The sequence below is a fragment of the Protopterus annectens genome, chromosome 6.part0 (genome assembly GCF_019279795.1).
Source record: "Protopterus annectens isolate FY-2018-M chromosome 6.part0, PAN1.0, whole genome shotgun sequence".
Taxonomy (NCBI): Eukaryota; Metazoa; Chordata; order Ceratodontiformes; family Protopteridae; genus Protopterus; species Protopterus annectens.
In genome coordinates this window covers 403314226-403337747 of record NC_056737.1, presented here as the reverse complement: position 1 = coordinate 403337747, position 23522 = coordinate 403314226, and the positions used below count along the sequence as shown (strand labels likewise).

The following is a 23522-nucleotide window of genomic DNA, read 5'->3' as shown; positions in this document are numbered from 1 at the left end:
CATTTTCTGACAGCACGAATCACACTTCTTGAAGCCTGAGACCTTGGAGTCTTTAGACATCCTAAAAGAGACTGTATAGCAAAGGACACAGACACAACACACAGACACACCCTTTAACCAAAGGAAAAAATCCAGTCACACTAAAATGACAGGGGAAAAAGGGGAGTGGGCCAAAGGCCTAGAAGTTAAAAGGGAATAAAAAAGGGGATAAAAAACAAGGGAGACCCAATTTAAAGTAAAGGGATACTCTGTATTAAAAACTAAACTAAATAGAAAGGATAGGGGTAGAAAATTGAAGTTTTCTTGACTAGAAAAACTCACTAACCTGCCAGAGCCGGTAGAAGAAAGCACCTCGCAGCTAAGCGGCAAACGAGATCTGAGTAGTTACCGCCTAGCATTGTGGGAATAGGGGAGCCTCGAGCCGGTGGAATTAGCTCTCAAGCTTTAGTATTGGCAGAGTCGGAGCCGAGGATCGGCTCTGAACCCATCCAGCAAGAATGAAGGTGAGACTGACAACTTAACATCATCTATTACAGATAGCAGCATACACTACAGTATGGGTATAACTAAATTTTCCTTTTATATAAATCCTCCTATCATTTAAAATAAGACTAGATGTTGATAAAATATGCTTACATTGGTGGCACATACCACATGGTGCCATCTTACCTTCCCCACCCATGTTTGTTTCATGCTCCAACAGGCCTTTAATATTCCTGCCCTTCCTAAACACAAATTTTGGGTACCTACCGAAAGTCTCAGCCATTGATGGCTCACTCAAAAGAATGCACCAATTCTTATTAACCATATCCTGCACAATATGACTTTCATTAGAAAAGGTAGATACAAAGGGGTACAAGTGCTGCTGTGGAGTGACCTAAGTGCAAGAGTTATGTGACAGATCCTGGCACCTGACAGGCAGCTGACCGTAACTTTCTCCTTATTCAACCTAGTGAGTGGGACATCTGTGTGCCTTACTATCAAGTCACATATGACTAGTGTATTGGGAAAGTTGTTTTGCCTTATGGGTTTTCTTTGAGTGGCACACTGTTTGCATGAGCTGTGTGTCGCATGGTTTGTGCTGGGATGTGTTGGTTGTTTGCATTTCTGCCTTGGAGGTCTCTGTTGTTTGGGAAGATTTTTATTAAGAGCCTCTACGAAAGTAAGTGTGTGTTTTGTGTTACTATGTGAGAGTTGTGGTGGTGTATGTTCTGGAGGGCTATGTCTTGAATGTAGTGTGGTGCAGGTGTTATCCTTCTCCTCTTGACTGGCTAATCCAGTCTTGGCTGGAGAGTGCTTGGCTTCCAGTTTGGCTATGTATGTGCACCTCTCACAAGTCATAATGTTGAGAGGTAAGAGGAGAGTGCTGTTTGTGTAAATAAGGCAGTTGCTACACTGCCTCAGAATGCCCAAATTCACCAAGTTGACAGGAGAAAGCACAGGGAATTGACCTTTAGACATGCCTGGATATGAGCTCACTATATTAAGTACTGAAGCCTTTTACAGGAAAAATGTCACTCAAAAGTGTCTGAGTCTGTACAGAGCACCATCAAACACTGGAGGTGAAACCAATACGTAGACACTGAAAATTTAAGGATGACTTATTTAGGCAGTTATTCTGAAGTTAGGAAGAAATCAAGCAGTACTTACTGAAAATAAAGAATTAGCTTGTCAAGAATGATGAAAAGAGGGGAGTTGTATGAATGACTGCTACTAACGCTGGTCTCAGCACAGCTTCATTCTATTGGGATACAATACTCCTTTGCTTCTTCTCTCACCAGAAGCAAAATGTTAGCACCAATCCCAAGAAAAGAAGCAGGCCACAGCCTGTTTGGTGATCTACAGTCTTGTTCCAGATGATGCAAGGATCTGCAGGCTTGTAGCCTTTTTATGGTAGATGCCTCGAATAGCAACCAGGCCAATCAGGTATGTTAAGCACAGACACTCACTCTCCAACCAAAAAAAGTCAGGAATCTGCACTCTGCTCCTACTCTCACCAGGATCAGAATATAAGCACAGATTCCACGCTGTCACCTATAAAGCAGTTATTAAGCTTTCTTGTGATCAGCAGTCTCTAGGAAATAATGTAACTGCACTCCTTCTCTTACCAGGAAAAGCAGAATCACTAATCTCAAGATGACTACTGAGAGGCAGAACATGGGCTCTCCAATAACTGGTAGTCTTGCAATAGAATGCTTAAAGGTAAGATGAAAAAAATGGTTTATCCTAAACACTGCATTGTGCACTACAAGAGTTAGATGTGAAAGTGGGTAACTTAAGTTTTACCTGTCCAAAAAGTTAAGTTTTAGTGCAGAATCACTATTTTTAAACAGCAAGACCGATTGAAAGGGGGTGGTCACTTTTTTTTATCCTGGTACTATGGAATACAGTAGGATGGCCAATAAATTTAAATAGCTGAAGGGGAGTGATTTCACAAAATGATAATTTTGTGGTTACTCACACCAACCAGTAAAAGCAGAGAAGAAATTAGATATATGGCCAAATTAACATAAGGGGCAGACAACTAGAAAGACAGTGGTGTTTTAAGCACACAACAGTAACCGGGTAGGAGGGTGGCAAAAATTACTCTCTGACTCGCAACAGACAGAGCTGTGGTGTGTTTTCAAGTTTTAATATGCAGTTAAAAGCAGAATACAAGTAAAACACAGTGCAAAGAAAACAAATCACAGTATACTAAATAGAAAAAGGTAATAAAATAATACAGAATACAACAAATAAAAAGCAAACTAACCTTTCCCTCACAGCAAACTGTAGCAGAGTCTGGGTGAGCCTTTCCAGTAAAGATAAAGTTTCCTTGCCTTCAACAGCTGATGTATGTTGTAAAAAGCTGCCTAAATGGGATCAAACATCAATCATCCCATGCAGTTAGATAGATACTGTGAAATGTTGGGGGTGGATAAGGGTCCCTTTCTCCTATATGAGCAAGTCTAATTGCCCCTGGCCAAATGTTTGAGATGTGAGAACCAATGTTGCTTGGGCCAAAGTGGGGGTCACACAAGGAGTGGTCATTGAGTTTCTATTGTCAGAGCATCAGGTACCTGACTCACAAGATGCTGACAATTAAAATGTCAGTGAATGTTTGCCAGTGGAAAGCACTGGCACTGTAGTTTTTTAGTGTGCTAGCAGTGATTACCTTGTTTTGGGAGATTTCTTACTTCATGTCTGTGTACCACAGGGGTCACAGGTATATAAAAGTCTGAATAACGTTCTCCATGTGCTGGTCCAACTGTTCCTAGGCAGCCTGAGACCCTGAGTCTTCTCTATATAGTTGGACTAACCCACTTTAAAAAAAAGTAAATAAATATTATATTATGAAGAAAACCTACTTCCCCTTCTAAATACTCCTTACTAGGACTTGGCACTGATTCCAAGAGTCAAATCATCTGTGCAATTATACTTAAGAAAAATCTCTGTACAGCCCTCAGACCAGCAAGTCCAGCCCTTAGACCCAAAGATCTATGGGAAGAAACTAACAAACTAGTGAAGAACTTGCTTTCAGTGCCCCAGTTGGTGGATGGCCAAAATCTGTGTCGAATGAACCTTTAGAATAGCAGAAGGGATCTCAGTAGAATTGCAAAATATAGCAGAAAAAATCTCAGTAGACAATCTTTTTTTCTGATGCGTTATTGAAGTTTAGCATTCAAGCACTACTTAAGTGTACTAAGAACAACGTTACAAATTCCAACATATATAGTAAAACTGGTGGGTGTGTGACACAAGCCACCAATCATATCACCATGGGTATGAACCTCTATTGAGGCCCCTGTGATGTCATGGTGGGCTTGCCAGGAAACTAATGTGTGGCACTGTCGGAGATGCACCCATACATACTGACAAGAAATGTGGTCAAGTCTCCGGGGCTCCGAATTGCATAGGTTTCTAAAGAGCTTGACAACTTCACTAGGAACATCCACAAGCTAGAAAGGGACTTCTTAGCCAGGGGATACAGCAACAGGCTACTGAATGATGTCCTAACACCCATTACCTTGCAGAAGAACGAAGGCACCCCACAGGCCTTTTCCAATGGAAGAGACCTCCTTGGTTTCAGCATCAACTCCAACAGAAAATGAGAACTAAACATGGTCCTCATCTATTCCCTGGACTACCAAGAGATCACAAAAGTTATCCTTGACAACTGGCTCATAATTACAAGCAATAGGAGCTTTGGTCATATTTTCCCAATGAGACGAAGCTTTATCCCAAAGAGAGGACAAAGCATCCAGGATTACCTTGAGAAAACTGGATCTGTGTCAATCGGAGGAGGGATGTTCCCCTGTGGTGAACCCCCTTGCTCCTACTGTCAGTACATGAGCTGTAAGGACAGTTTTTTCTGTCCCAACAATCGTGTTTCCCTTCATTTCTCAGGGGCAATTGCAACTCAGAGGGAGTGGTCTGTAGAGCACAATGTTCAAAATCCAAAGCTATTTACATGCATAAACTGAAAACTAGAATAGCAAAACACTGCCATGACCTTCATTACCTCTACTGTACTAAACCCCTGGTTATACACGCTGGGAACCACAAGGAACACAACAAATTATTGTTTCACATTTTGGACCAGGTCCCTGACATCCCTCTGAATGGCAGCTTCAGTGACTTGCTAGAAAAGAAATAGCTCATGTGGCAGATCAGAATAATGGCCAAAAAAGTCCCCAGACTCAATACCACTAAATCTCTCATATCCATCCTCAACCGCAGGAAAGGAAAATGGACCATAAAAATACCATTGACTGATTTCATTTTTCTCATACTGCTTTAAGGTTGTGCTCGTTAGGTTTTTACCTCTGTGCTGAACACTTAACTATACTCTTATGGCATGCTCAACACATATAATTTATGCTTTTTGTCAAGCACACTCTGGAGATACAATTTTACAGTTTTAGGATTTAGAGTTTGAAGCATTCCTGATGGACTCCTGAAAGTGCTACACATATTAGTGATCAATATTTAACAAATTTAATACCATAATCTAGATTTTTTTGTGTAAAGTCTGATTGGCTAACGTGCTTTTATGTAACCAACCAAAACAAAGGTCTCCACCTACATACTTTGCTTAACCCCACTCAAGCTCCCTGGCAAGCCCACCATGACATCACATGGGCCTCAATAAAGGTTCACACCCACCCTGATATGATTGGTGGCTTGCTACAACACACCCACCAGTTTTACTATACATGTTGGAATTTGTAACCTTTTTCTTAGTACGATTAAGTAGCTTGTGAATGCTTCACTTCCTTAATAGATCAGAAACAAAGATTGTCTACTGAGATTTCTTCTGTTACATTTTGTAATTCTACTGAGATCCTTCCTGCTGTTCTAGAGGTTCATTCAACTCGGCCACTCACCAACTGGGGCACTTCAAGACAGAGCTCTTCACTAGTTTTCAATTTTCCATAATGTCTTCCTAAATCTTTTCTAACCTCCATGGATTGATTCTTATAGTTATCATGCAATATGTTACATGCCTTACTATATATGTTGCTTTTCAACACCAGCTTCTGTTCTAGCCTCAACTAAAAATTCTACTAGAGTTTATCTTTCACTTAGCACTGGCCTATACCTTCCTCTTCCCCTATGCTCTGATATCAGTCCTGGTAGGGATAGCAGCCTATAACCTGCAGTCCAAATTTCTGCTTGGCCTCATCCCTTTCTATTACCTTTCCTTTTTGAGTTATTTGCTACCAAAACTTTGGTATGTTTGCACATTTTCTTCAGTAAATTCCAGCCCTCTCTTGCCTAGTTTCCATACCTCTATTTGAAGTCATTGCTTCTGGCAAAACCTCCTGTCTCTATTTCCATGCTGGCTGAATTCTAAGAATATTTTCTGCTACTTAATGAGTACAATACTCTATACTGCTGATACAATTTTCTTTAAGGACCCACCTTATTTCTTGAACTTCTCCCCTGTTTCAGTTCCATCCCTTTCCACACTTTATCCCATGGAGAGAATTAACTTATCCTACTTGATTCTTGCCCTTTTCCCCTCCAAAATAAACTCCTGCAACTATTCATCATCCACAGCTTCTCCTCTAGCTGATGAAAATATGCCCGTCTTGCACCTAAAACTAAACGGACTATACATTTCCGATGGCTCTTACTATCCATAATCAAGAGCTTCATGTTTATCACTTTTTGTACTTTTGTCTCTTCCCACAAATTCTTAGCTGCCATAACAGAATCTTTTTTAATCCCTATACCAATATACTTCATCTTATGTTCCCTTTTATCTTCATGAATTTTTATATCCTAAAAAGCCTTGAAACTGTTTCAATATGTTCCACAATACCAAAATGCCCTTTTCTGGAATTTTTAACTAGAAAATAATATCAGCAAAGAAAGCTAACGTTTCTTTGCTAACTGCCTTTTGTAGGCAATGTCATAAGGACAAAATTCCAGACATAAAAATACCATCTAAAAACAACTTCAAGGTTGTGCTGCTAAATGCTACGAGTGTAAACCAGAAACTGCACTCACTGGAAGCTGCCCTCACCCTGGAAGATGCCAACATGTCTGCATTCACTGAGACCTGATTTAAGACTGCAGAAACTGCCCCAGCTATACCAGGCTGCATTTCCTTCCCCATGTTCAGACCACAAACTGAAGGTGTGAGAACTAAAGGAGGTGGTGTATAAATATTCATTAAAGATAAATACACCTTTAGATTGGTTAAACAGCTAAATTCCCTTGAATTACTTCAGGTGCAATTGACTGTAGGTAAGACCCCTCATCAGGTCATTGCCAGCTAAAGGACCCCCTCCATGTAGGACTAGCCTACTTGGATCTACTTGAGTCAATCAAGATACAGCCCAACACCCTGGTTTTGAGTGACTTTAATTACCCGTCCAAAGACTGGGTAAATTTTACATGTTCAAACTCAGTTACCCAAAGGTTCCTGGACTTCATTAACTCAAGTGCCCTGGACCAGCTGGTTGACACGCCCACAAGAGGCTCAAACATCCTGGACCTGGTGCTCACCAACATGGGAGATCGCTGCACTACCCCCCAGTGCGTAGCCATCCCTGGTGAGATCTGACCACAAAAATCAGTCTCGCTAGAAGTAACTAACATAAGACACCCCCCCCCCCCCCCTAGCAACAACTAGACTAAAAAATGTCTCCAAGACCAATTACAACCTCTTGCATGACGGCACAAATAGTGTCATAGCCCCTCCCCCCACTGATGGAACAGACACCTATGCTGAGTTATATACCAGTGCTTTATACAAGCACCTGTACAATTGTATTAACTCTGCCATTCCTGATAAAACCAAAGCAAGTTCTTCAAGGAAAAACAAACCTGCCTGGTGGACAACTGCCATAAATAGGCTACACAACAGGAGAGAGAAATTGCTGTCTAAGAGCAGGAAGGAACAGTCTCAATACTGGAAACACTCCCTCTTCAACTTAAACAAGCAAATAAGACTCCTACTGAAGTCCTCCAAAGCTAACTACAAATCTAAATTAGCTTCCCTCTTCAACTTAAACAAGCAAATAAGACTCCTACTGAAGTCCTCCAAAGCTAACAACAAATCCAAATTAGCTTCCCTAACTATGGATAACTACAAGGCATTATTTAGTTACATCCCTAACCTCAAACCTAAGGTCCAGATTTGCACTGAACATGTTAGTTAATGGTACTACATATATAGAATCTATGGATATAGCAAACTTGGCTGGCTGACAGGTTCACTGAAAACTTCACTCCCCTGTCCCAGCCACATAAACCCCAAAGCATCCCAAACACCTGTCCCCCACCTAGTAGTATCTCTATGGAGCAGGTCTTAAATGCCCTCTCCAAGGCCAAAAAAACAGCCTCTATGGGACCAGACAACATCCTGGGCTGTGTTCTACATGGGTTAAAACAGGAATTAGCATAATCATTGGGCATGCTTTTCAATCATAGCCTAAGCACTAGCTTTGTCCCAGTGGAATGGAAAACAGCTACCATCATCCCTTTGCACAAAGGTGGTGTATCCATGGACCCCTGGAACTCAAGACCCATTAGCCTGACCAGCCTTATCTGCAAGGCCATGGAACGAATCATTACAGACCTTATTAACAAAGATATAGGAAACCTCCAAATGCTCAACCATACCCAGTTTGGCTTTGTCAAGGGGAGATCATGCCCGTTAAACTTAGTGGACTTCTTAAAGACGGTCACCAAAGCCGTAGATGAGGACAAATCTATGCATACGGCCTACCTAGACTTAGCCAAGTCCTTTGACAATCCCCAACTCGGCCATCACTGATAAACTCACCCAGCTGGGTGTCAACCCATACATTGTCAGGAGGGTTGTAAACTGGTTCACAGATAGAACTCAGAGGGTCAAAATAGGGGACTCCACCTCCTCCAGCAGACCCATAACCAGTGGTGTTCCACAAGGATAAGTTCTGGGACCCCTACTGTTATGAATCTACTTCTCCGAAGTACAGGATAAAGCTAAAGGACTGTGGCTGACAATTTGCTGAGGACTGCAAACTGGAAGCGATCACTGAAACCTCTAGCAATGTCAACATCCTGCAAGAAGGTCTTACGCAGACTAATGACTGGTGCCAAAGTCATGGTCTTAAACTTAATGCAAAAAAATGCATCATTATCCCCTTCAGTAAGGGTGATGTTCCTGCAAACTACCATAGCAATACCCTAAGCACACAATCAGTGGTAAGAGATCTGGGCACACAGGTTGACAGCAACTTTAACTTCGATCACATCTCCGCAGTGGTAAGAAGGGCATTTTATATTGCTCATTTCATAAGTAAGGGCACTGCCTCTAGAAAAAAAAGAGGTCATAACTCCCCTGTGCTCTTCCCTCATCAGGTCAATAACAGAGTACAACTCCCTTTGGTATGTTCCTTTCCAAATACCTGCAGCAATTGGAAAGACCACAAAGGTTCCTCAAGAAGAAACTTCAGGGTCTTAAAGATCCGTCTTATGCAGACAGACTGAAATCTTTGTCACTTTACTCCATCTCATACAGACTGCTCAGAGGCAACCTGTACCTTGCATACAGAGCAATCCCTAACCTAGCTTTGATGGAAATGCTGCACATTCGCAAGTCAAATGTCACATGGGTCACTCACGCAAAGGACCTTAACCTGGTATGTCACGTCAACAGAACTTGCTGGAGACAGAGATTTGTTTCACAGAGGTTGCCCCACCTTTGTAACAAGCTTCCTATTCATGTTAAAACAAAGCCTCTCGTTGGTCCTATTTAAGCACAATTTGGACAACTGGATGGGTAACTCGAAATTCACTTCAGGTGTTTCACCTGTGTCCCTTTTGGACAGAGGCAATAGGGTGCTGATTTTAGTGTCTGCTTGATCCAGACACCCTTGGGAACACTGGTTGAAGTTGGCTAGGCTTTTAAGAGCCCTGGGGGCCCTTAGTTTAGTAACCTCCTATGATCCTATAATTACCATTCTCTCTATAGCTTTGATTTCAGAGTCCCTTATTTATTTATTTATTTATTTGCCAATGGGCCTTATTTTCTTTGCCAATGGCTCTAAATATAAAGTAAACAAATGGGGAAAAGGACATCCCTGCCCTGTTCCTTTGTTCAAACAGCTTGTCGAAGAGGAACCATCCTACCTTAATTCATGCATCCAACAGTACATATATCCTGCTAATTTACCCAATTATTCTGTCAATGAATGAAAATTCACCACTACCCTAATAAAACCACACTTCACTATCAAATGCTTTCTCTGCATAAAGTCCCTCCACCTGTAAAACCTGGATTTCAACAAGTATTAAACTGATGGAATAAGAGGTTCTTGAGTACAGTTAGTGGTGCAGATGATTGTTCTAGTTAGAGAAAATCTCTCAGGCTAAAACTAGAGCTATTTAGAAGTGCTTTTTTTTAGGTAACCTGTTAAAATCATTCTTAAGTAATACCACTCATTTTCCCTGGTAAGCTATGTTAGCATATTTTATTGAGTAAACTGGAGTTTAGTTTTAGTACCACTGAAAATAAAGTTTTGGCAGAAAAACACACAAAGCACAACTCAGAAGTGAAAGAACCCGAAAACAGCGATGTCTGATTACATCACAAGGGATAATGCAGGTGACAGCATTACCAGCTTTTGAAGTAACTGATGGCATACTGACTAACTGTTGCACTTACTGACTGAGAATTCCAAATATCATTTAAAACTAGTTTAACAGAAATACTTTTGCTTGATCTCTTCTAAAAATAACTTCCCTCCTGAAGGAAAAAAAAGACTACATTTAACTTACACAGCTTGATACTGAGCAGATTCCTCCACATATGGGATAAAATTGGGCTTGCTGCAGGAAGACTCCACATTAGCAGAACGATTTCGAGAATGCTAGGAATTTAAAGTAAAATATTTTACAACTATTAAAATGTATAGCACAATATAGTGCAAATTCTGTAAAGAAAAAAACAAAACAGATACTTGGGTCATTTTTAAGGTCTATACTCATCTTAAATACATTTTGCTCCCTCTACCCTCAGACTTGCTTTGGATTTTCGATCATAAAGGTCCAATTTACTACAGTAATGCCAATGTTTGTCCTTATGGACCCCTCTCTTTATATCAGTCATTGGTGCTGCATCTTCTGCAGTTCGTTATAGAACAGTGTAAATTTAGGTTCAGAGTGGTTCTGAAAGCTTGGAATGACATTGGGCCTGCACTCACCATTCAGTCAGCCAAAGTAGACTGTAGGATGGTGTATATCACAAGATCATCTTCACACACATTTCTATATAAAGCTACTGAACCATCAAAACAAACCCTACCATCAACTGTTCTAGACGTTTGATTTATCCTAAACCTCTTAATTCCAACAGAGGTGAATCTATCCTCTATCAACCTAGGGAAAGGAAGAAAAAAAAGCAGTCTCTAGAATAGTCAACCTCCCACACCTCAGAAAACTGACAGGAGTACAATTCAGTATCTTTAAAAGGTACTGCAAAAAAAAAAAAAAAGATGATGTCCCTATTTTGCACCTATGAGCCAACCATTTAAAATGCTTTTTTTCCTGTACTGCTACTAATGGCAAAATTCCAGTAATCCTCCTTTTCTGCTGTTAAGTGTGCATATCAGAAGCCTGTTCTATGAAATGGCACATCCCACAGAACTGAATACGATTCCTAAAACCTCCACTTGCATATTTTATAACTTAGTAATTTAGCCACTATACCAAAGCTCTCAGGCCTCCTCTACAGAGACATGACTTGGTGGCTTGTAGACTATAACAGAAGAAAGATAAAATGCAGTTGGTCTACTGTTTTGGCAAAAGAAAAGATTAATATAAAATGACAAAAAGCTGCCAATTTACTGCTTTTAAATAATTACTGGAATATCCAAGAAAGTACAAATGTGTAGGAATCTTACCATAACAGTAGATGTCCGAATAGATCTTTGTTGCATTACTGCTCACAGATGGCAAGTATCCTGCACATGATACTGTGTATTCACCCTGTATGCAAAATCTTAGGCACCTCATGACCTAGGCACGAGGAAGCATGCTGGTACATAAGGGATATATATAGGCATGAAGTTCCTCAGGACTTTCTTGCCCCAGAGAGAAAAAATTGAGGCAAAACAGAAAGTAGCAACCAGACTCATGTCAGCAGAGAAAGATAGAGTGGGGGAGGAAAAAAGGTCTCCCATCTCAGAAAACGAGGAGAAAATGAATGAATGAAAAATTAGTTAGTTAGTTAGTTAGTTAGCTAGTTAATTAATTAATTAAATTAATTAATTAAAGCGGAAGGAGGAAAGCTGCAGATATTTTAACAGTGATCTATTCAAACATCATCTGTTATGGCAAGTTCTTATACAGCTGTACTATATCCTTCATTTTATCATTGTTGCAATGTTGCTCCATTACGAGAAAATTCCCAAAGCTTTTAGAACTACCTGGGAGGAGTAGGAAGAATAAAGGACGAAAACTAGAGTTCAACATCATTTGAAGAATAGGCCTAGGACAACCAGTTTTGCCTTAGGTACAGCATATGTTTTGTAAAGATGTGTATGGAAGCCCAAGTAACTGCTTTTAAAATGTTTTTAAATCTAGACCCTTGAAAAAATGCACCAAAAGATACAGCATCCCTGGTAGAATGAGTTTTGATTTGGCCTAGAAAGGATTTTCCATGAAAGGAATAGCAAAAGGAGATAGACAGGGAAATCCATCTAGAAATAGTCTGGTTAGAGTCAGGGCAACCAAACTTATTACCCAGAAAAGACAAATAGCTGATCAGATTTTATGAATATTTTGACTAAACAAACTCAGCTGTCTGTGAATGTCATGTAAATGCATTTTTTTTCCTCATTTATTCTGAGGACTGGATAAGAAAGAAGGCAAGTTAATAGACTGGTTCAAGGATACTTCATTGACAACTTTGGCATAAAAGGAGGATTAGACCTCATGGGTACCCTGACCTTGTGAAAAATCAGAAAAGGAGTAGCATCCATAAGGGCTTTCTGTTGTCAGGGCCACCAACAAAGCAGACTTCTAAATGCAGAATTTCAGAGAAGTGGAATAAGCTGATTTAAAGGAAGAAAAAGTTAACTTCTATAAGACATAAAAAGAAGTTATGTCCTTACCATAATGTTCCATCTGTGTTGTTGATCTACATTCATTCTTGACTGATGGGTTCAGTTCAGACCTCCTCGGAACAGACTCAGCCGTTGTACATAGCTCACGCCAGCCAAAACTCTCAAGCTAAGCCTCCACCCACAATACCCCTCTTCCATTATCTCAGATTGAGTTTGCAGAGAAGTAGAGAAAATACAGAAGCCCTGTCTAAGGTATAACCCTATAGCATCCAAGGATTAGGTCTGATCCTCCAGAAGTCTCTTGGAGGGGGCAGGAGGGTGGGATGTCAAGAATGAATGAAGATTGACAACACAGATAGAATGTTATGGTAAGGACATAACTTCTTTATCTGATGTTGTCAATTTTCATTTATTCTTGACGGATGGGACAGAGTCCCCAGCTACTTTTGAGACTGGGTGGCCCTAAGAAAGGATGTTCCAGAGTACAATAGAGCCAAAGGATGCTCTTCTCCTGATGGCCATGTCTAATTTATGATTGCTAAAGGTATGAGGGGTAGTCCATGTTGCAGCTGCACATACTTTTTTTCCATAGAGGCCTTGGAATGAAAGACCACTGAAGTCGAAACAGATCTGGTAGAATGCGCCCTAACCATAGTAGGCGGTTTGCGTTTATTTTGATTGTAGACAAAGGTAATACACTCTCTAAGCCACTTTGATAAGGTAACCTTTGAAAAAGGTTTGCCCAGTCTGGGCCTGAAAAAGACAGAAATAAATAATCTGATTTTCTAGGAGGTTTCATTCTGTCCAAGTAAAAATGTAATTGTCTGTGGACATCCAGCAGATGCAAACAGTATTCACCTTTGCGAAATCTGGAAAGAAAACTGGCAAGTCTATAGACTGGTTAATATTAGATTCTGATACCACTTTGGAGAGGAAGGACGGGCTGGTTCTTGGCAAGACTCTCTCCTTATGAAAATGATATAGGGATGTTTCACGCATAAAGCTTGTAACTCAGAAATTCTTCTAGCAGATGTGATAGCTACTAAGACAATGGTTTTCCAAGACAAAAACTCGAGGTCAGAAGTAGCTGCTGGCTCAAATGTCTGTCGAACTAGGCTTTGTAAGGCTAAGGTCAAATCCCATGGCGCTACAGGATCTTTGAATGGAGGTTTTAAATGTAAAACGCCTTTAAGAAAGATTTTGCATAAATGGTGAGACATCAAGGAACGGATCATCAAGACTGTCATGAAAATTAGAAATAGTGGCTAAATGAACCTTAATTGTGAAAATAGAAGCTCCAAATTCCAATAAAGTCACTAAATATTCAAGGACCTTATCAACTAGAGCTGAGAAAGGGGTCTATGTTGTTTGTAGAAGACCAAATCAAAAATTTTTTCCATTTGCTTTGCTAAAGCTTTCTGATGAACGGTTCGTGGGAAGCTAGAAGAATCCTTTGTACTGAAGAGGACAAGTTATTTTGTCTGGCAATTACTGGAATTGGAGATACCAAGCAGTCAGCTTGAGATTTTGGAGATTGGGATGCAACAAGCCCTGAGGGTGAAATAGCAGATCCGGAGCTGGGTCCAGAATCTAAGGGCAGTGAACCAGATGAGGCCAAAGAAAGGGGAACCAGACTTGGCAGGGCCAATTAGGGTGCAATGGGAATTACTCTGCTTCTCAACCTTTGGGCTTTCCTCAATGGCAGAGGGGGAAAGGCATAAAGAAGTCCCGGGGGCCAATCAAGGAGAATTGTCTCTCTCAGGGACTCCCCCCAGAGGGGGAATTATAGCAAAGTAGCTGCTACATTTGTTGTTTATCGGGGAGGCGAACAAGTCACAGCAGGCCCCAACAACCAAATATCTTCATCGCCATGTTGTGGTTCAGAGACCACTCGTGAGGCAGGAGAATGCATCTGCTCAACTTGACCACAATCAAGTTGGATTTCCCTGGGATATGCGTTGCTACCAGAAAGTGGTTGAAATAGCCCATTGCCAAATTCTTAGGACTTCCTGACACAATGGGTAAGATTTGGTCCCTCCTTGTTTGCTGATATACCAGGCCAGCGACATGTCTGATTGAATTGCAATTGTCTGAAAGAAAGAAGAGACTGTAACGCTTGGAATGCCAAAAGCACTGCCCTCAATTCTAGGATGTTGATATGCAGATTGGCCTCTTGCAGGGACCAAGTGCCTGGGACAGTCTTCCCCAGATAATGTCCTCCCATCCAATCTGGGAAGCATCCGTGGTCACAATGGCTTTGGGTAGCGGGAGAGAAAAGGTGGACCCCATAGATTTTCTTCTGGCTTCATCAACCATGATAAATCCTTTTTTCAGCGATTCATTATTAGGCTTGGGTGAGACATTGGATGCGTTAGAATTGGCCATTGTGATGCCAAGAGGCATTGAAGCAGCCTCATGTGGTACCTTGCTAGGGGTACTCGGGTTAGAGTTGCTGCCATGGTCCCCAGAGTTTGCAGTACCAGGTGAGTAGGAACTTTGTTTTGGGAAATGATGGCTTGAAATTGTGACCTTAGCTGCAATAGCCTGTGGAGCTGTAGGGAGGCTATGCAAAGACTGCGTTCAGTCTCACTCCGATGAATTCTTTATCATGTGTAGGAGTCGATTGTGATTTTTTCCCTGTTTATTGAGATGCCTAGTGCCTCAGCGAGGTGTAGGACGAAGTCTGTGGCGTGAATCAGTAGATGCCTGGAGGGGGCAGTGAGGAGCCACCATCTAGATATGGAAATACTCGGCATCCTCGCAGTCTTAAGTGAGCTGTTACAACTGCCATGCATTTGGTGAACACCCTGGGGGCTGTGGCGAGACCGAAGGGCAGTGCTTGAAATTGGTAATAACTGGCTCCTGGCCGGAAGCGGAGATATCTTCTGGAGCGATTGTCCATCTTTATGTGGTAACATGCATTCTGAAGATTTATAGAGCACATCCAATCATCATTCTCCAGAAAGGGAAGGATGGAGTGAACTGTGACCATCCAGAATTTAGTCTGTTATACAAATGTGTTCAATAGGCTGAGATCCAGAATTGGCCTCCAGTCTCCTGCCTTTTTTGGCACAAAAAGAATCTGGAGTAAAATCCAGATCCTGTTTGGTCTGGTGGGACTTCTTGGATTAATTTTTAGAAGCAGCTTTTGGATTTCTACTGCTGCTAGATCCCTCTGACTGGATGGAACATCGGGGATTCGCTTTTGAAGTCTTTGAAAAAGATTGAATGGAATATGGTAACCCCTGGTGATAATTTTCTGCACTCAGGTATCTGAAGTTATCATAAGCCAGGCTGATTGATGCAGTGAAAATCTTCCCCGACTGCTTCCAGAGGTAAGCAATCAGGCCTCCTTTCTGGAGTGCTAGTAGGGTTCTCCAGAGAATGAATCTCTGGAGCCCTGATTACACGGACCCCTTCTGCCACGGGGAGGATGTCTTCCAGTAGGGTTCCCCCTCTATCCCAGAGGGAGTACTCGGCACTTGTGCCCCAAAAAGGCCCTTAGGATTTTCTGAACCACATTTTCCCACTTCTCAGATTCCTAGAATAGGATCGTTGAGGAATGGAAAAATGAACATCCACAGCAGAAAGGGACTTTCTGTCCTTCTCATACTTGGCTAGCGTGTCTCTAACTTTTGGGCCAAACAATAAGGAAGCATCAAACAGAGCACTGACAAAGAAAGACTTGAAGGTTCTGTGAAGTCACAGAAGCACATCCAGGTGTGTCGCCTTATGGCAACGCTTGTACCCGCTGACCTAGACATCCCTTTGGCTGCATGGGCAGTAAGCCACATGGATGGGTATGAAACAGACTCCAGGGAGGCAAGCTGCAAGGCAACCTTGTCCCGAACCTCGTCAGATACTGCTCCTGCAAGGGTGTCCGAAAGCTCAGTTATCATATCCCTTTGGAGTCTAGTAAAATGTTCCAAAAAGTTCAAGGACCTAATAGCGGATGTCAATGACACAAAAATCTGCCTCCCAAATCTGTCCATCATCCTAGACTGTTAGGGGGATGGACAGTAGAACTCTCCTCGGCAAGTTCCTTTTTGGTGGCCACCGCCACCATGGCATCCACTGCTAAACCCTTTGACCAATGGGACTGATCTTCTGGGGCAGTTAAGATTTTATCTGATCTCTGGGGAATGGACTCTATGGAATCAGGAGCCTTCCACGCCTACTGAACAGTCAGCTTATTTAGTTTGTCTGCGGGTGTGGGTCACTCAGAAAGTAGATGGGCAGGCATGAAAAGTGTGCAAGAACACAGATTCCTCACAGGATGGGTTAAAGGGCCTCCAATCATCCCTCTGTTTTAGTATTTCTGGGATGTCTCCAAACAAGACATCTTCAGGGGGTGACCAGGGAGGAACCTTCCCCTTCATTGTAATCTGTGTCTTTGGTGACTGATTCTTCTGGAGAAAAGAGGTGCTTCCTCTTGCATACCCTCTTACAGGATGGCTCTTCAGGGGGCAATTCTGAAGACGACTCCGAAGAGGGGGGACCCTGAACAGGGGTGTCTTGCAGCTCTTGTGCCCACTGTCCAGCTGTAGTAGATTGGGACAGCTGCGAGTCAGAGGATACGAAAATATGACACTCCAACAAGGTGGGAGCCAGATGGGAGCCTGCAGAGGCAAAAGCTCTCTCCATGATCTGGAAGGCTGGGCCACCTGAAGAGGGATGGGCGCCTGGAACAGATAAAGACCACCTCAGAACTAGGGTAACATCCCGCTCCAATGAGTTGCCATCCAGAACATAATCCAGGGGAAGGCCTGAAACTGCCAAGGTCCTAAGTGCCAAAGACGTCGCCGTAGAAACAACTGGAACCGTACCAAGGGTCTCAGAATCAACAGCCGAGCCATGGTCCCATGTGTGCAATGGATCCTAAAGAGCCAGAGACAGACACGACCCCAGTGCCTAGGTGAAGAGCACTGTCAGCACAGAGGTAGCTGGTACCAGGAACATCGAAGTGGAGGGCTCCAAACCTTGGAAGGAGGTTGAAGGGTGATAAACTGGTGTAGTCTTTGGAGAATAAGCCTCTGCTCCAGGATGGAGAGAGGTCTCCGTAGGTGTGGCAAGACTCCTGGCTGCCAAAAGAAACAGTCTACCAATCTAACTACATCTAATTCACACCGATTCCTGGAAGAATGGATTGACATGCCCAAAGAGGACTCAGGCCTATTCCACAAAGGGGCTGGGGGAGTTGACCCAAGAACGGGTCCACAGAAGGGGAATATCTAGTCCTGGGAAGTATAACTTGTTCAACTTTCAACACCATCAGTTGCTGTGCAGAAGGGAAGCTGGTACCGAATGAGGAGAGAGGGATGACCATGCAGAAACTATAGTTGGTGCCAAAGAAATCATTAGAGCCGAAACAGTATCAGTTCCATAATCATCGGTACCGAAGAAGTCGGTGTCGAAGGTTCTGGTTCTGTCAGTTTAGGTATTTTGGCCTTTGGTTCCAAGGAGGCGGACGGAAGCTGCGATTTGTAATTCTTTGTCTCATGTGCCAATGGCGAGGTCGGGACAGAATGGCTTTTTCTTTTTGTGTCCGACATCGAGGAGTTAGAAAACTCAGCCTTAGAGAGGGCTTCACTAAAAGAACATTTCAACAAGCCTTTCAGAATGAGCTTGTTTCATCTCTCCACTAAAGTATGGGCACTAAAGCCCTGACAAATTTTACACGTAATGTCCAAATGTGGGGTACCCCAACAGTACACACAAGAAAGATGCTCATCTGGATTGGGAATCTTTCTGCCACAGTCCTGGCATTACTTGAAGCCAGATGTCCCTTTTTGTTTCTCTGCCATATAAATTCCACACTCACACACAAAACGGGCAGAAAGAAGGAAAATAAATAAAAAAATAAAAAAAGACTTTCTTCTCTCTCTTTTTTTTTTTTTTTTTTTTTTTTTTTAAGGTCGAACAACAATAGTGTATCAGAAATGCCCAAAGGGTGCAGAAAAGATGAAGATACCAACGATGGTATCGGAAGATTACCAATGGTAAAAAAGGAGGGAAGGCCTGTTACCAACAATGGTAAATTAGAATTACCTTATGGTAAGGGGGGGGGGGGGTGTGTGGATAAAATAAACTAGAAGGCAGTCAAACACTCATGTAATAGCGAAAATATCAGAGAGAAAACAGAAGTAACTTTAGTCAAAAAATGCTAGAAAAAAAGCACTAAATAAAGAACTAAATGAAGCACTTAGCCGAGAGTATCGGCTGACACTTCCAATTTTCAGAGAGGCAAATGAGATTGGAGGCAATGGAAGAGGGGTGTTGTGGGTACAGCATTAGCTCGAGAGTTTTTGGCTGGCGCGAGCTATGTACAACGGCTGAGTCGGTTCCAAGGGGATCGGAACCGAACCAATCAGTCAAGAATATAGAATGACATCAGATTTCAAGTTGCAAAGAGGAGAAAAAGATTTTCTTGTTGGGCTGATATGGTAAGACAAGTCATTTATCAGCTTCAAATCAGTTAAAAAACTAAACTTAGACTGTCAGCGCGTTTTGAATGGAAAAACGCTGTTAGATGATGCTTGCGCTTCGTCTAGGATTGACTGTGCTGCAGTTCTGAATGGATATGACGAAAATGTACTTTTAGAAGATAATAGCGTTCGCTCTTTCAAGCAATCAAAGCATAGTGTTGACGCTTATTTGGGAATGGAGTCAGTGACCAAAGAAACGACTGCAAATTAACTTAACTTTGTGTATTGCAATAATTATGTTAATTTAAGATGTGATTCTGAAAGTGCTCAGATTGTTAGCGAAACTGATACTGTGGTGATGCTTGAGTGTACTAATGATTTTGAACTGTGTTTTGAACATGCAAATGGAAGTGGTGGTGGAAAGGGTGTTGGATTTAATGACACTTTTTCTACTAGTATGGGCTTGAATGTGATTAACCTTTCTAGTGTGGTTTTGTCTGATGAAATGCTTAGGGTTTTGTTAAAAGGCACAAAATTCATACCCACCAGATTACCATCTTTTTCAGACATATTTATGGACGTAAAAGATTTTGTTAGTAAATTAAACCTGAAGGTCTACTTTTCTGAGAGAGAAAAATGTTCCACAACTAAAAGTGAAGTTTTGTTAGATGACTCCCTTTTAAATCTGAGTATATATGACTATGATGGTTTAATATTAGATGAAGATGGGGGTGTAGATGCATCTGAATCTCTTTTGGAAGATGATGCCAGCAATGAGGGAACCTATGGGAGGGGTTATGGTCACATTGATGTCCCTTATTTTTCGGGTGATAGTAACTTTATCCCCCCCCCCCAAAAAAATCACAGCCTATAAATGCCTTTGAGCATGTTATGCTTTCCAAACTTAAACAGGCACATAAGTTATTTTGTATGAAAGAAAAGGCTTTTAACCTGAGTAAGGATGAATGGTTGGCCCTTAAGACACTAAGGACAAAACTGGATAAGGTTACCATTAAACCGGCCGACAAGGGGGGCAATTGGGTAATGATGAACACGGAAAAATATGAAGGCATTGTTAACAGTTTGTTACTGGAAGATACCTATGTGAAATTGAATAATAACCCTTTGTCATCATATTCTGATGAACTAACTGAATTGTTGGAGAGAGGAGAAAGGTTAGGCTTTTTTACAGGAAATGATGTGAAAAACTTTTGGTAAGGGAACCTCGTCACCCATACATCTATATCATTCCAAAGATTCACAAAAATGTTGCTAACCCACCAGAAAGGCCTATCATTTCAGGCATTGGTTCTTACGTTGAGAGGGTTAATTGTTTTTTGGATTTTCATTTTAAGAAATTTCTTCCCAAAGTTTGCTCCCATGTGAGGAATACTCGAGATGTATGTTCAGCTTTAAAGGGGTTAAAATGGGAGAAGGATTATTATTGGGCAACAGTTGATGTTGCATCACTTTATACTAATATTAACAAAAGATGGGGTTTAGAAGCAATGCACAAGATGATGGGTGAAGGACCATGCACAATGTTTTTGTTAAGTTTATTAGAAAACAGTTTGATGCATAATTATTTTATGTGGAAAAAAGATTTCTTGTTGCAAATAAAAGGGACTGCTATGGGAGCAGCATTTGCACCCAATTATGCAGTAATTTATATAGGAGAATTTGAGAAAGAATTCGTGTTTCAAAATGCTTTTTTTGTTAATAACGTTGTATTTTTTAGACGTTATATAGATGATTTAATTTTTATTTGTAGAAGTGAGATGTCTTTGTTCAGTCAGTTCATGGATGATTTGAATCAAAATTATCATGGGTTAGAATTTGTAGCACATAGGTCGCCATTTAATATTTCTTTCCTGGATGTGGAATTTTATGTAGGAACTGATGGTTTGGTTCAATACAAACCTTTCAGGAAATCCACATCTGTTAATAATTTTCTGCATGCCAGCAGCATGCATCCTCCACATCTAATCAAGGCTTTACCAGAAGGGGAGATCAAAAGAATTTTGAGAAACACCTCAGATAAAAAGCTTTGGGAAAAGGTTTGTGATGGAACTATGGATAGACTTTTATCTCGAGGATATGATCGTAACCAGCTTTTAGATATAAAGCTGAAATTATGTAGAACTCAGACACTAAAGAGGAATAGATTTGAGAGTAGTTACAATTCTGACATCAAATTTGAATTGGATAAGATATTTTTTGTGTCTAGATACTCTATTTCTTCTGACACAATGGAGAAAATTATAAGAGGGCTGTGGCATGTTGTATGTGAAGACTCAATAGTAGGTCATCTTTTTCCAAAGCATATTACTTTCTCTTATAAAAGATATCCCAATTTAAAGGAAATATTAAATAGAAAATTGGAACCCTTGGTTGATAGTAATGTTGGGATGTATAGTTGTGGCCGATGTTCAGTTTGTGATAAAATCAAAAATATGCATGGGGTTAAAATAAATGGAAAGTAGTATTTGGCGTTTGAAAGATTTGATTGCATGTCTTCTGGTGTAGTGTATATTTTGGGATGTGACTGTACCCCGCCCATATGGTATATTGGTCAGACCACTAGGAAGGTTAAGGTTCGCATTTTGGAGCATTTGAGTGACATCAGGAGGGGTAATATGGAGTGCCCAGTAGCAACTCATTTTTGTAATACACAATGGCAACAATGAAGGTTTTAGATTTAGTGTACTTGCTAGACCTCATTTGTGTATAGGAAATTTCAAAACTGCTTTGAATAAGCTTGAACAGAGGATGATTATAGGGTATCACACATTATTTCCTGTTGGAATGAATTTAGAAAGTGGATGAAATTTATTAGTGTAGCAAATTTGAATCTTATTGTATATTTATTTAATTGTATATCTATTTCATATTTTCTAATTGTGCATAGTAATATGTATGTTAGATGTTATACATTACTATTTATAATGACATTAATTAGTTAAATTAAATTAATGTAATATTAGAAATTGTATTTAATATTCAATTTTGATAAAAAAGACATTTCCATGTTTATATATGTTGGATTTTGTCACAGTGTTGACAGGGTTAAAAATGTTTGATGAATTGATTGATTGATTAATTGTTTCATTGATGAATATATAAAAAGAGAATGCATAAGTGTGTAAATGTGTTCCATTGAAGGCGAACTGCCGAGGTACCAGGACAGAACTGATGGATTAAAGCTGCTTCTTTTTTGTTCCACCCTCTGACTGCTTATTTCGTGGTGTATTTTTTATATGAAGGAAGCCCACTAAATCTGTTGGACCTCAAAACATGTAGAAAGTGGTGGATCTACTAATAGACCTGCAGAAATAGCTGACAAGTGTGCTTTGGTAGAAGATTACACCAGTCCCAAACTGAGCAGCTCACACAGGTATGAAAGAATACTAGGAATATCCATTTGTTAAGAGTCCTTTTTCCTTTAGGCACCAAATAAAAAACCTCTTCTATCCAGAAATGCAAGATTTTCTTGTAGTTGGTTAACATTAAGTATCTACATAGGCAATGAAAATCTCATCATGTTAGATCCACAGCAGTTTAGTTTTGTAAATGGTAGATCCTGTCTAATGAACCTGGTAAACCTCTTCAAAAAGTAACACAAACTATTTACAGCAGTCACATTGTGCACACAGTCTACCTTGACTTGGTAAAAACATTTTGACACCACCCCCCAGGGTAACAAACTAACTGCATTACAAATAGACCTTTCTATGATAGGACGGATAGCTATTTGGCTAAAAGATAAAACCCACACATTGCATGTGGTAATGAGGGCATCAGAGAACATGAAGGTGACCAGTGGTGCTCTGCACGGCTCAGTGCTGGAAACCTTTTTGTTTGGTATTTACTTAACTTATAGACTAAAAACCAAGATGTGTGGCTCACAAAGTCTGTGAATGACCGAAACCCGAGACTATCAAATCTCCATCTGACATAGAAGCTCTCCAGCAAGTTTGTACACACAAATTCCCGTTGTACCCAAAATGGGCTAAAATTAAATGTTAAAAATGCAACATTGTCACATTTGGCAGGAAAAGAAAAGCATTCCCCCAGAATGTAGCATCGAAAATGCCTCACTTTAAAAATGAAAATGTGGTTACAGACCTGGGAACCTAGGTTAATAATTCTCTCGCCTTTGATCATTGTGTCACAAAAGCGGTCAGGAAATCCATCTACCTGGAGCAAATGAGTGCCAAGGGATTAGCATCCAAATCTAAAGATGTTATTTTCCCCAAGTAAACACTGAGCTGACCACTTATAAAATATACTCTCCATTTGGTATGTACCTCATTAGACATAACAGCTAGAAAAACCCAACAGATTTTTAATAATGAAGATTACGGGCATAAAATAAAATCTATAAGCTACCAAAAGCACTGTACCGCTTTTGTGTCTCTTATATGCTCTTCAGAAGAGGCCTACACCTTTTCTTCCAAGCAATCAGAGGCAGTAGTTCAACACCTCTTGTGCATTCACAAATCAAACAGCCCCCCAAAAATATCAGAACAAGGGATCTAAACCTGCTTCAGCA

At 40.8% G+C, this 23522-nt stretch overlaps 1 protein-coding gene across 1 annotated transcript in view; it reads right to left on the bottom strand.

The window, feature by feature from the left end:
- The window catches only part of BUB1B (BUB1 mitotic checkpoint serine/threonine kinase B), a 1687592-nt gene that overhangs the window by 1196282 nt on the left and 467788 nt on the right, over positions 1–23522 (bottom strand). Inside the window, exon 8 of the mRNA XM_044074144.1 lies at positions 10258–10349. Within this exon, the coding sequence (XP_043930079.1) occupies positions 10258–10349 (92 nt within the window). The remainder of the gene's footprint in view (positions 1–10257; positions 10350–23522) is intronic.